This window comes from Pan paniscus, chromosome X (assembly GCF_029289425.2).
Source record: "Pan paniscus chromosome X, NHGRI_mPanPan1-v2.0_pri, whole genome shotgun sequence".
NCBI lineage: Eukaryota > Metazoa > Chordata > Mammalia > Primates > Hominidae > Pan > Pan paniscus.
The window spans coordinates 120,158,745-120,172,501 of record NC_073272.2 but is presented as its reverse complement, the minus strand read 5'-3'; the positions used below and the strand labels follow the sequence as shown (position 1 = coordinate 120,172,501).

Genomic DNA, 13,757 nt, shown 5'->3' with positions numbered 1-13,757 from the left:
ATGCCTTTGAAGTCTCCTATATTCACATATTGGCTGAAAGTAAAGCATTTTAAAATTGGAGAATGAAATGAAGAGCAATAACATTTGTTATATGAAAACTGTGGTTTTACTTTTAAAATGGGATTTTAAAAATGTATTAGTTGGGTCGGGTGTGGTGGTTCACACCTGTAATCCCAGCACTTTGGGAGGCCAAGGCGGGTGCATCCCCTGAGGTCAGGAGTTTGAGACCAGCCTGGCCAACATGGTGAAACCCTGTCTCTACTAAAAATACAAAAATTAGCTAGGTGTGGTGGCACACGCATGGGATCCCAGCTACTCGGGAGGCTGAGGCAGGAGAATCGCTTGAACCGGAAGACAGAGGTTGCAGGGAGCCGAGATCGTGCCATTGCACTCCAGCCTGGGCAATGAAGCAAGACTCCATCTCAAAAACAACAACAACAACAACAACAACAAATGTATGAGTTGGATGAGTTTAATTTTTTGCTTTCTGTTTCTGCCTAAAGATAAACCAATTTAGCATATATTGATATTAAGATGTCTGCCATATTTTGAACGTTAGCCTGTTGATTTACAGTCTTCCAAATAAGACTGATGCCTGAAGCTCATTTTTTGGTTAACTGCTTCTGTTAGTTGCACACCTTTTCCTACCTTCCTCTAATCTTAAGTCTATTTAGTCATTTGAAATATCAGTTTTCACCTGTTAGTATGACTAGCTATGTTTGCTATATTTCACAAATACATTTCTAAAACAATCCATTTAATTAGAATTGGACATTAATAGTGAGGCATGTCATTCTCTGTAACAACTAAGATTTTAAGTAGAAATTATTTCACTAACTCATCTTTTATTTCTCAAAGTATTCAAGGCTAAAATTTGGAGTTCTTTAATTTTCATTCTAAGAGGCAAGTATTAATTATACTAATGAGTTCAGATGTTATTTATTTTTCCTCCCAATGACCTATTCTTAATGAACATGGTATTATTAAGAGAAATTCCAGTGAATCATCTCCTGTATTTTTTTACATGCATAAATTATATTCCCTAAGGCCAGACTCTTAAACAGACAGATGAACCTAATAGTCTCAACAATGATTTAAAAACTGGCCCTCAATTTTCTTCATTCATTCCTGATCTCGTGGAGTTGTGGTCCTTTACTTGGTTTTAACACAGTATTCAACAAATTGTTGTTATAGTTGATAACATCTACTCATTCTTTTACCTGCCTTAAAAAGTGTAATAAAAGTATTCATACAAAGTATAAAATACATACAAGTATAAAAATGTATAATATATTTAATTTACATGCATCAATCTCTACAATGACAAGTATGATTTCTTTAGAAACTGATGCATACATTTTCACTGTTTTTCTTTCATTATATATCAGTTTTAGTGCATACTCCTTAGAAATTAGAATCATTTTGAGTTTCTTGAAGAGCCTTGATAATTATAGTCTCAAAATTAAGGAACCTAGATAAACAAAGTTAAAATATTTATGACATTTTGCTTGGGCATACATTCATATTTCCATTAATATATAATTGCTACATTATTAATAAGTGACATATTTATTATAATGAAACACCTCCACGAATTTAGTGAATTGTAATTCTTATCTCTTCCTCTGAAGTATTATACTTAGAAATACTGTATCTTCAGTTACTGATTTGTGTACGACGGGGAACCTGGCTGGATATCATTATTATTTGATATATGCCATATAACCTTCTGTTTGGGGAATATAAAATCCCTCAAATTGGAAATGTTCATGACTACCCATGGGATAAATCCAGCTGTTTTTGTTTGGGGTCCAGAGCATAAAAACAGAAAAGGAAAAATGCAGCTTCCCAACAGACCACTACCAAACCACCATAACAGACAGTCTGCTAGAAGAGAACTGATCAGGCCATTATGTCACTGGACAACAGGACAATCATCTGAGTTGGGATGCTGAATCACGGCAACTCCAAGACATCTGGGATTTTTTTTTACCCTCACATTGGATACAATCTATGGAATATTACTACATTTAGTTCATTTGTAATTTACAATTTTTGATGACTAAAATTGGAAAAGGATTAGTACATTCCTACTGGCTTTACATATTAGTATTGGGCTGTCACCATTACCCAGATTATTTAAAATGTAAATTTTCTTTACTCAATAGATTGGAAGCTCCTTAAAAGCAAGGGCTACTTCTGTATTATTCATCTTCATGCCACGTCACTTAGAACCTAGTAGATACTCAATAAATACCTATTGAGCTGAACTGACCTTGTCTGAGTAAAAGTGAGTCCAATACACAAGTTACTAGATTGTAGGTTGGTTTGACACAAACTTAATTTTGAAACTAAAAATGAACTAAAGACACACTGCCTGAGAGAAGCAGGCTCTCTATCCCTGTATTCCTATTCTCACGAATATAGGTAAACTAAGTTTCCATTAAGCACAGTATCTAAAGATGCTGACACATCTGCTAGTTTAATCTCTTTGAATTGCCTTTCATGTATGACCTAATGTTTAGAAAATGACAAGGATCACACATGTAGAGTGACATCCCTGATTAACAGTGATGAGCAGAGGCCTCAGACCCAGGGGAAGCAGAGAACATACATATTTAGTCCATATCACCAAGGCAACACAGTGTACCTCAGCACAGTAGAAAAACAAGCACAGATGTTGATGTTGAATATTTAAAAAGTGTTCCTTACACCCACTGTAACAGTGGTTAGACACAAAGATGAATTATTTCAAAAACCAAGCTATTAAAAGTTTTTACTTCTCTAATGTATGTATATGTGTGCTTTGCTAATACTCCATAGGCAGTCTTGGTCAAAAAACATTCTCTTAGCAACAAAAATAAAGGTTCAAAGTTTGATTCTGACATAAATGACTTGTATATTCTTTTTAAGAACATAAGGAGCTACAGGCCTCAAATAGGGTGCCTCCTCCCCCAAATAGGGAGACATCTGAATTTGAAGCCAGTAAGTCAGCAAAAAATGAAACTATCTGTTGAAGAAACCTCCCTGGGAGATGACTTACAAATGAGTTCCTGATGAGACTATTTATACTTTCGTGGACCAGGAATAAATAATATGGTAAGCTGCAGAATAAAACTGTCATAACATAAGGAAAACTACATGGAACTTGAAAAGGATATAGGAAATAAAATATCAGGGCACCTCTATGGGCTAGGAAAGAGATGAGATTTTGGCAGAGATAAGCATTCTAATTAATGATGAAGCAGGAAAAATTCTCCAAGTCTTACCTCAGCACAACTGAAATATTACCCCAATTTATCAATCTTCCTTTGCTCATACCTGTGTTTACCAAGTAACTTCCTGTTTCCTAATTGTTTACCATAGGCAGACCTATCACTATGAATTAATACATTTATATTCTAACTGGGGAATCTCCAAGTCTCTCAAGTTTCATCAGTGGGAAATGGTTTCTCAAGCTGAGGGTCAGACCCTGGATCTATGTCCACCTATGTTACATCCTGGGAGACCCAGCTGGAACAGCCAGCCAAATGATCTCTCTCTTTTTGCTATCCACCCTCACCTTTCTCACCAACTTCTAACTGTAACACAGGTCACCACAATCTTGTATATGTCTGTATCCATCTGAAAAATAAAATCACATGTCATATATTGGTAAACAACCAAATGAAGATGGCTAAGACACTAGAATAACAGCAAGGTTATTAGGAAGAAAAATGGTCTTTATCAATAAATAAATCCACAACTGCTCTTTTAACTCCCCAAACAGATTACTGTTCTTACTAAAGCAGGTCCATGTCCCTTATATTCCACTTATAGAAGATATACATTATTTAAGGAGTCTAGTAGGGACCCAAATCCAGATGTTCTGGGCATCTGTTTGGTATGACTTTACTCAAAAGAAGGCACTAAAAAAACTGAACCTGAATCTGATCAATCTTATTTGTTTACAGGATATACAGGAGGCATAAAAACAAGTTAATGACTTCACAGTGATACAATCAACAAAATCCAGAATATGTGTGGAAACTTTAAAGACAAAACAACTAGATTTCTTAAATAATTTAAGGGGGAAAAGAAAAGGTAACTTATAAATTAAACAGACTTCAATAAATAACAACCAAATGCAATGTATGAACCTTGTGTGGTACCTATTTCAAGCAAACCAACAGTTAAAGAGAATTAACAGTCTAGACAGTTGATCATATTAAGAAACAGTTCAACTTTTTAGGTGTGATAATGGTATTGTGGGGTTTTTCTAATTTTTAAAGATACATACTAAAGTAGTTATGACGCCAGGCATGGTGACTCATGCCTATAATCCCAGCACTTTGGGAGGCTGATCACTTGAGGCCAGGAGTTCAAGACCAGCCTGGCCAACTATAAAATATATAAAAATTAGCTGGGCACGGTGGCTCATGCCTGTAATCCCAGCACTTTGGGAGGCAGAGGGGGACGGATCACTTGAGGCCAAGAGTTCAAGACTAGTCTGGCCAACATAGCGAAACCCCATCTCTACCAAAAATACAAAATTAGCCGGGCATGGTGGCACGTGCCTGTAATCCCAGCTACTCAGGAGGCTGAGGCACAAGAATCGCTTGAACCCGGGAGGTGGAGGTTACAGTGAGCCAAGATCATACCACTGCACTCCAGCCTGGGCAACAGAGCAAGACCCTGTTTCAAAAAAAAAAAAAAAGAATAAAGTAGTTATGGATGAAATGATAGGATGTCTGGGATTTGCTTCAAAATAATTGGGGGGTGGGGAGAAATAATTGAGGTATAGATGAAATAAGACTGACCATAAACTGAAACTGGGTGATGGATATGGAGAGGTCCATTATACTATTCTCCAGACTTCTTAATATGTTTAGAATTTTCCATTGAAGTTTTTTTTAAAAAAGCAATCAACAAAACACACACACACAAACACACACACACACACGAGAATGAGCACTGCTGGGTCCCCTGGAGTAATAGAATAAAATTCCTAGTCTAGTTTCTAGCCCCATTTAACTAGACAGTTTCTCTAGAGGTCTACCATAAAATGGCAATCCATTGACCAAGTCCTGCTCTTCACTCTTATATCATTAGCCTAAGAAAGGACATTAGTTGTATGAGTTTGCTTACTTACCAGATACCTTTTAATGTCCAAGTTTGCTACCCAATTTTAACTTGAGTTTAAGAAAACTTAAAATAATTTCTGAAGCTAACAGAATTTTAGCATCTGGTGAATTTATTCAGCATAACCACAGGCATTATCTTCATGCTGTCACACACAGACACAAACACAGATACAGCACAATATCCATATTTAGCCCAAGTGCATTCCTTCTGAGGCTCATTTATATGTCTTCATATGCCACAGCCCATCATTTAAATAATGGATATTTTCAATGCCAATTCCTTTGTTGACTTTCTCACTGTAGAAGGAAAAAAAACACATAAACATACTTTTATGCATTTTATAGTCTTACTCGTGATAAATATAATTCAAAGTATATTGTTATTTTTTAATTATTAAGCCACAAGTAAAGAACTTATTGACATCACAATTACATTGTTGTTTATATTAAACTACATTACTCTGTGGCAGCTCATATCTAAAAGTGATTTTAGTGATCTAACTAGTGGGTCTATAGAACCAGAGTAACAATGTCACAAGACTAGGGGAATATCAAAGTGCTACATTAACCCTGAAACAAAATTAATACCACTAATTTGGTCATCAAATGGGTTCTAAAATTTTTAAATATACTGCCTATGTTTTGATAATATATCTTTACTAGTTCTCTAAATATTCTACATTTCTTGTACTACCAGGTCAGAATATAAGATACTGTGTGGTGGTGAGATATATCACTGTTTTTAAAACTAGCAGTAATGACCAGGTGCAGTGGCTCACACCTGTAATCCCAACACTTTGGGAGGCCGAGGTGGGTGGATCACTTGAGGTCCGGAGTTCGAGACTGGCCTGGCCAACATGGTGAAACCCCATCTCTACTAAAAATACAAAAATTAGCTGGACATTATGGCGCACACCTGTAATCCCAACTACTTGGAAGGCTGAGGCACAAGAATCGCTTGAACCTGGGAGGCAGAGGTTGCAGTGAGGCGGGATCACGCCACTGCACTCCAGCCTGGGCAACAGAGTGAGACTCCATCTCAAAAAAAACTTAAAAAAATAAAAATAAAAATAAATAAAATGAAGCTAGCAGTAAAACATCTTCCCTCCTCCCCCAATTTAAATGATACTAAATAAGATTCCTAAAGTACCACGTACACACATATAAAACAGCTGTGTTGGCACATGGGTTCTTTTCAGTGCTTAAGAAAGACTACAATCCTGAAGACAAAATAGGTTTCGTTGGCTTCCTAAGTGTTAGGAAATATCAGAAATGAAGCTTCTGTGCTTGGATATTTGTGTAATGTGGTATGCATGATAGCAAATTTCGCCTGTAATTCTGATGCTTCCTGGGTTGGTTACCCATATATCAAAAGTTAAGGGGGCCTAAAGTAAGACTTACATGTCTTCTGCAGACATCTTCATGACTCCAACACATAGAGCATGCTGTTTTCCTTCTGCCATGATAGCCTGAAAGAACACAGCTAAGAAAACTATTTATCAAAATGCCTTGGGGCCTCCCCATCAAGGAAAGGGTGTCAAATAATGATCATGTTACTAGTTAAGCCACTTGGAACCCCTCTTGTGTCTTCTCCTAGACCATTAACTCCTTGAGAGCAGAGACCTAGCAGAGTCTGTGGGTACACTGTAAATACTCAGTAAATGCTAAATGAATAAATCTAATAACCCCTTTTCTTTCAAGTCAAATGTTAATACTATAACCCCATGCTAACAAAACCAGAATAAGTCACACAAAAAAAGGAGTAAAATTTCTTGCACATAAATACTAAAAACTGTGAAATCAATAAATATTAATTGTTCTGATTAATTATTCTGATCACTGACTAGTGGGGATTTTTGTTTGTTCTTGAGACAGAGTCTCACTCTGTTGCCCAGGCTGGAGTGCAATGGCAGTCTTGGCTCACTGCAACCTCTGCCTCCCAGGTTCAAGCAATTCTCCTGCCTCAGCCTCCCGAGTAGCTGGTGCTACAGGCGTGTGCCACCACACCCAGCTAATTTTTGTATTTTTAGTAGAGACGGGATTTCACCATGTTGGCCAGGCTGGTCTTGAACTCCTGACCTCATGATCCGCCTGCCTCAGCCTCCCAAAGTGGTGGCATTATAGGCGTGAGCCACCATAGCCGGCTGTTTGTTTTTTTGAGATGGAGTCTTGCTTTGTCACCCGGCTGGAGTGCAGTGGCATGATCTCAGCTCACTGCAACCTCCGCCTCCTGAGTTCAAGCAATTCTCCTGCCTCAACCTCCCTAGTAGATGGGATTACAGGCACATGCCACCCCACCCGGCTAATTTTTGTATTTTTAGTATAGACAGGGTTTCGCCATGTTGGCCAGGCTTGTCTCGAACTCCTGACCTCAGGTGATCTGCCCGCCTCAGCCTCCTAAAGTGCTGGGATTACAGGCATGAGCCACCACACCCGGCCTGAATGGTGGTTTTATGTAAAGGCTGTTTTAAAATAATAGGTAAATTCCCAGTCTATCTTTAAGAGCCTGATATAACAGTTTCAACCTTTCTAGAAAAACCAGAGTGGTCTTGGTTAACATTTGAAGTTTCTGGAATGTTAAACACTGCAGTACATATTTTAAAAAGTCAAGATTCAGGGTACACAAGACCTCTCTGTACCATTTTTTTGTTTTACAACTTTCTCTAAATCTGTAACTGTTTCAAAATAAAAATTATTTTTAAAAGTAAAGACTAGGTACTAAGGAAATTTTCCATTCAAGGTTAACTCCAGAACTATAAATTTACCAACACTTAATAAATATTAAAAACAAACAACAACAACAAAAAACCCGTCCTCACTTTTCTCCCTTGATTTTCAATTCACTCAGTGTTCCAAATATGTGAGCACCTATTAGGTAAAAAGCATGTCAACATAAGCTGTTCCTAGAATATAAACATACTACTTATACTACCTCTTCGCTATAACTGCCCCAACAGAGAATATCATTTTTTTTTCTTATTCTTCTTAAACACACCCCTGGCCAGGTGTGGTGGCTCACACCTGTAATCCCAGCACTTTGGGAGGCCAAAGGGGGTGGATCACCTGAGGTCAGGAGTTTGAGACCAGCCTGACCAACATGGTGAAACCCTGTCTCTACTAAAAACACAAAAATGAGCTGGGCGTGGTAGTGGGTGCCTGTAACCTCAGCTACTCGAGGGGCTGAGGCAGGAGAATTGCTTGAACCCAGGAGGCAGATGTTGCAGTGAGACAAGATCGTGCCACTGCACTCCAGCTTGGGCAACAGAGCGAGACTCCATCTCAAAAACTAAAATAAGATAAACACACTCTAAAAGTAGTTTCCCTATTCCCACCAAGTACCATTCCTTTTCTATACCCGAGGCAAATGGCTACTTTAGCTATGATAAAGGAGAAGATGTTCTCCTGTCCAGAATAGTCACAAAAATCTATTTAATCCAGAAAATAGCTGAAACAGCATGGTAGAAATGGAAATAATGCCGAATTATTCAGCTATGTCATGAGTTGAATCGATCTTTAAGGACCATCTGGGACTCTGACATTTCTCTTTGAGAAAACGTGCTCTGAGGCCCCCAAACTCAACTTTTCAAATAGTTAATTTTCAAAATAAAAGTTGGAGGTTGCCAATATTTCCCACTATTCACTCCTAACACAAAATTGTTGCTTGGTAAGAGATACCTATACCTGGTGCCTAAATTCTTTTCCCTTTTGAGAGCTTTCACTCCAACGTATGTCAGTAAGTCAAAATGAACATTACAGTGGCAAGTTGATATCCAAAAAGCTGATCCAATTATATCATCTATATCCTTTCCCCTAGTAATCAAGAATTCCCTATTGTGTCCTAAGTCTGATAACAGTAGGCCCTGACTGGGCTGAAATGCAGCTGAGACTCTTCTGTAACTTGTTCTCATTTAACTTCTAAGAAACGACCTAAGATGAGATAATTTAGTAGCAACAAATAAAATTACTTTGTACAACTTCAAATGTAACCAGAAAGGCATGAGATAAGAGTAACAGTAACCTTCAAAAAAGTACATCTAATGTTCTCTTGGATGGTACACCTTTCACAGTAATGATAAGAGCACAATGAATACATTTTTCAGCAGTTTTAGCCTGGGAAGGATACAACAATGGTATCTACTGCAGCAGGGTAAAGCTTAGCTCCAGGAGAAGTTAAGCCTGGACACATGATATTTGCTCCACTGAGTACAAATTTGATGGCTCCTTTATCAACCTGCTGGTGTGGCAGGATAAAAGGATCTATAAGAAAAGAAATACAATATATTAATAATAAGACTAATGACTCAACAGAAAAAGGCAAAGGATCTGAACAGTATTTCCCCAAATTAATCTGACAGATACAAAAGAAAACTCTGAAACACTATCATTTGTTTACCAAATTGGTAATCTTTTTTGTTTGTTTTTTTGAGACAGGGTCTTGCTCTGCCACCCAGGCTGGAGTACAGTGGAGCAATCAATACCTCACAATAACCTTGAACTCTTGGACTCATGCAATCTTCCCGCCTCAGCCTCCCAAGTATTCTCCAAAAACCGTAATTTCAAAACTATGGTTTTTGGAGACTACTTAATATGCCCTGGGAAATTTTTGTGATATAATGTTAAGTGAAAAACGCAGAGTAAAAAAACGATTAAAAAGATCAGTGGTTACCTGGGGTTGGGGAAGTGGGGGGAGGAAGGATGAATAGGTGGAGCACAAAGGATGTTAGGGCAGTAAAACCATTCTGTATGATACTTTAACAGTAGATACTTGACATTATGTATTTGGGAAAAACCATAAAACTGTAGAATACAAAGAGTAAACCCTAATGTAAACTAAGGACTTGCGTTAATAATAATGTATCAATGCTGGTTCAATTGTTACAAATGTATCATTCCAAAACAAGATGTTATTCATAGGGGAATCTGAACTGGGGAGAGGGAACTCTGTTCTTTCTGCTTACTTCTTCTGGAAACCTAAAACTGCTCTAAAAAATAAAAGCCTGTTAATTTAAAAAAAAACTACAAGGGGATGAGGAGAAGTTGGTTAAGGGGTATAAAAATACAGGTCGATAAGTTCTAGTATTCGAGAGTACAATAAGGAAATTATATTTAGCAATGATTTACTCTATATTTCAAAATAGCTAGAAGAATTGTAATCTTCTCAACACAAAGATAAATGTTTGAGGTGACAGATACCCTAATTACCCTGATTTGATCATTACACGCTGTATAAAGGTATCAAATATCACATGTACCCCTAAAATATGTACAACTATTATAAATATATACAGGTGGTGGGGGATACAGGCACCACAACAGCAGACAATGTACAGCTATGACGTATCAATTTTTAAAAACTATGTAACAGAGAGCCCAATTTAAAAAAAAAATGCATTTACACACATCACAGGAAATACCTGGATGGAAGGACACTTAGTCAATGCTTTCCCATATATAGACTTTTCTCTATTAGGCAAATAGATACAAATATAAAAGATGAAAATGCTCACAATGCTTATCACAGTTTGTAAATACATATTTGTGTAATTATCTAATTGTTGTTTATTCTCCAAACTAGACTATTAGTTTCTTAAGGACAGAGACAATGTCTTTGCTTCCCATTGTATTCTCAGCACCTAGCTGAGTGCCTAGCACATAGTAAGTTCAATAAATATTTGTCTTTTTTTTTTTTTTTTTTTTTGAGACTAAGTCTCGCTCTTGTTCCCCAGGCTAGAGTGCAATGGCGTGATCTCTGCTCACTGCAACCTCCGCCTCGCGGGTTGAAGTGATTCTCCTGCCTCAGCCTCCTGAGTAGCTGGGATTACAGGCACCTGTGACCACGCCCGGCTAACTTTTGTATGTTTAGTAGAGACGGGGTTTCACCATGTTGGCCAGGCTGGTCTCGAACTCCTGACCTCAGGTGATCCACCCGCCTTGGCCTCCCAAAGTGCTGGGATTACAGGCGTGAGCCTCCGTGCCCGGCAATAAATATTTGTTGAATGAATGAATAAATGATCTTTCTTGGGCTTTCTGGAATGCATGAGAGAATCTGCATTTTTCAGATTTACCACAAGATGGGCATTCGTTTTAGTTTTACATCCATTATTACCTAGTACTAATAAATAATGAGTCAATTATCAGAAGTCACTCTAAACTCTTTTTGTGTCTTTCAATATTCCCAAATGCATATTTCTGTTTTTCTCCCCCAGCAGTGTCTTATCTGATTAAATGCATATTTCTTACAAGACTTTACATTTGAATATTGCAATAGGAGTAAAATTTCAAAAAATAAAAATAAAAAAACCTTACATTTGTGAAGTAATCTTAGGGTTGGATAAAAAGGCCCTTCTCTTTGTCTAAAAAAGAGTAATTCTCCATTTACTGTAAGGATTTCTATATGTTCATGGCTGTAAGACAAATGTCACAAAGTACCAAGTTAGATATTTCCTTTCAAAAATTCACAATATAAAACACGCATATACAGTGATAAACTTTCTTAAAAAGTCAGTAAAAATCCTGGCCAAAAAATATTGTTTACATTGTTTTTACTATCATGCAAGTCCAGTAGAGAAAAAAAGAAAAATATTACCTGCTACAACCAATTTTATTTCACATTTTATTAATTCCATTGTTAGGTAATTCAATAAAACAATTCTCTAAACAACAAACTGAAATAAATTAAATCCAACTCTGAACTAAAACATTTAACTCTTTACTAGAACAATCAATACACAAAGCCACATTTTTTCAGGGACATAGAAAATCTTTGAAAATACAAATATTGGAGTTTTAGAGTTATTCTGTGTCTACCCCATTATTAATCTATCAATAGTTAATCTGAAAATAATTCCATTTAGTATGAGTGCAATCTAATCATTAAATATTCAGCTACACCGAGCTTTACACAGACAAAAACAAAGACTTACCATCGGACTATTTTGACAGGATCTTTCTTAGGCATGATTTGATTAAGCCATGGTTCAATACCTGGAAATTGCTCTATCAATTGATTCTTAATACCCTTAATAACTGAAGTTTTCAACTGGATGCAGTTGGACACATTTTCTTTTTCATCAAATCTGCCAAGTAATTTTTGCAAGAAAAGAAAAGGCATTTCTAAGTAGAGGTATCAGAATACCTAAAGGTACTGTTCTAATTAGTCATTTATTCCCAACCAAGTATTTAGATACTTAATTATGAAATAAATTGTTCTTTTAAAAAAAAATACCATCTCCCTTTTACTCTGTCCAGCACAAAACCAATGTCTTAATACAATATTGAAATAAACTGTCAAGTATACAGCAATTAGCTGGGGTTAGGGGGAGGAATATGAGACATACTTTGCACCATAATCTGTAATTAGCTACACAAATGCCTTTCCTGGAAAATCTTATTCAATTCTACCCAGGAAGAAACACAGGCTCCCACCAATAATAAAACCTGAGATCAGAAAACAAAACCCTCAATTCTTGAGATACAGAAGACCAACCCAAGCATAACATAGAAAATCGGCCCCTGCTAGGCTATGTAATCTGCTGAGATTTTTTTTAAGTGATGATAATAATGATTTCTAAGATCCCTATTCGTTTTTGCTCAAAATTTCATGCACAAAACCCACCTTCCTTTGCCCATGTTCCCCCTTTGCTTTTTGCGTCTACCAAATCTGGAAGGCAAACCCACTAGTAGGTTCCCAAGGAATTTTTGTCTTCCTTACACTGAATAGCCTATGGGGCAATCGTTATTTTCAAGGCAAGGTTAATCTGGCAGCTAGGCAATAGACATGACAGGCCGCTTGCTTCCTGTCACCCAGACTCCTTCACTCCCATGACCCAGGAAGTCAAGCCTTCCTTTATTCAGTTCATAACTAATAAACATATGGCAGTGAGCGCAGGGCTCCCCTCTCAGCTACAGAGAATATGCCTCTAAATCACAGTGCACGGATGTGATTGGTAGAACCCTAGGAATGGAGACAGAATTGGGGGAGGGGGCAAAAGAGAAAGAGGGGTAAGGAGAAAAAACAATGGGAGTGGAGGGACTGAAACCCAATTAAGGACTACGGATGGAAAGCTTAAAGAAGTGTTCAAGTTGGGAGTGAGAGCATAGTACTATAGAAAACCTTAGGGAGTCAGGATGGCAGGGGCGGGGGAGAGAGAAAGAGGATCTTAGCTCTCGCCCTCTTCCCCACCCCCACCCCACCGCCTTTGTGAGCAGCCGATGGAGGCCACAGCATGTCCTTACTTCTTGAACATGATCCAAGGTGAAGGGGGCGACGATAGGGAAGGGCCCGGAATGGGAAAGAAATTGAATTTGCAGGGGTCCGGCAGATCCCCTCACACGAGGAAGGCCGGCACTGACAGTCGGAGCTGTAGTCGTTATCCGGAAAACGAGAGCCAGCCGCGCTTTACGGCTCTCAGTCAAATCTGACTACTTCCGCTCCTCTGGACTCCACGTAGGCGCTTTTGCCGGCTCCTTTTAGGCAACCGGTTCCTCAGCAGTTGGAGGTAGCTGAAAGGGCGGGACTTGAGAGGGAAGAAGTGATAGAGCAATTGCAGGAAGAGAAGAATGGAGGGGGCGGGGAATCAATCAAAGTAGCATTTATGGCACTTGCGTCAGTTACGGGTTCCTCAAAGGGTCAAG

General features: G+C 38.0%; 1 protein-coding gene across 2 annotated transcripts; it reads right to left on the bottom strand.

Annotated features, from left to right (window-relative positions):
- Window positions 1–5,215: 5,215 nt before the first annotated feature.
- MCTS1 (MCTS1 re-initiation and release factor) lies at window positions 5,216–13,705 on the bottom strand. 2 transcript variants are annotated; one of them, XM_003823136.7, is made up of 6 exons: window positions 13,359–13,705; window positions 12,047–12,199; window positions 11,430–11,527; window positions 9,247–9,380; window positions 6,525–6,592; window positions 5,216–5,420 (listed from the first exon to the last, which is right to left on the bottom strand). In XM_003823136.7, exons 1-6 carry the CDS (start codon window positions 13,367–13,369, stop codon window positions 5,339–5,341), a joined length of 546 nt encoding a protein of 181 aa, XP_003823184.1. In that variant the 5' UTR covers window positions 13,370–13,705; the 3' UTR covers window positions 5,216–5,338. The 2 variants fall into 2 exon arrangements, with proteins under 2 accessions (XP_003823184.1, XP_003823185.1); XM_003823137.8 differs by lacking the exon at window positions 13,359–13,705 and adding an exon at window positions 12,739–13,039.
- Window positions 13,706–13,757: the final 52 nt, after the last annotated feature.

Bases quoted from the DNA above. Each gene is read 5' to 3' on its own strand.
- MCTS1 (XM_003823137.8), bottom strand. The intron at 9,381-11,429 runs GTAAGGTTTTTT...CTTTTCTTATAG, and splicing joins CCTAAGATTACTTCACAAAT to ATCCTTTTATCCTGCCACAC. The intron at 6,593-9,246 runs GTATCCTTCCCA...GTGTTCTTTCAG, and splicing joins CTGCAGTAGATACCATTGTT to GCTATCATGGCAGAAGGAAA.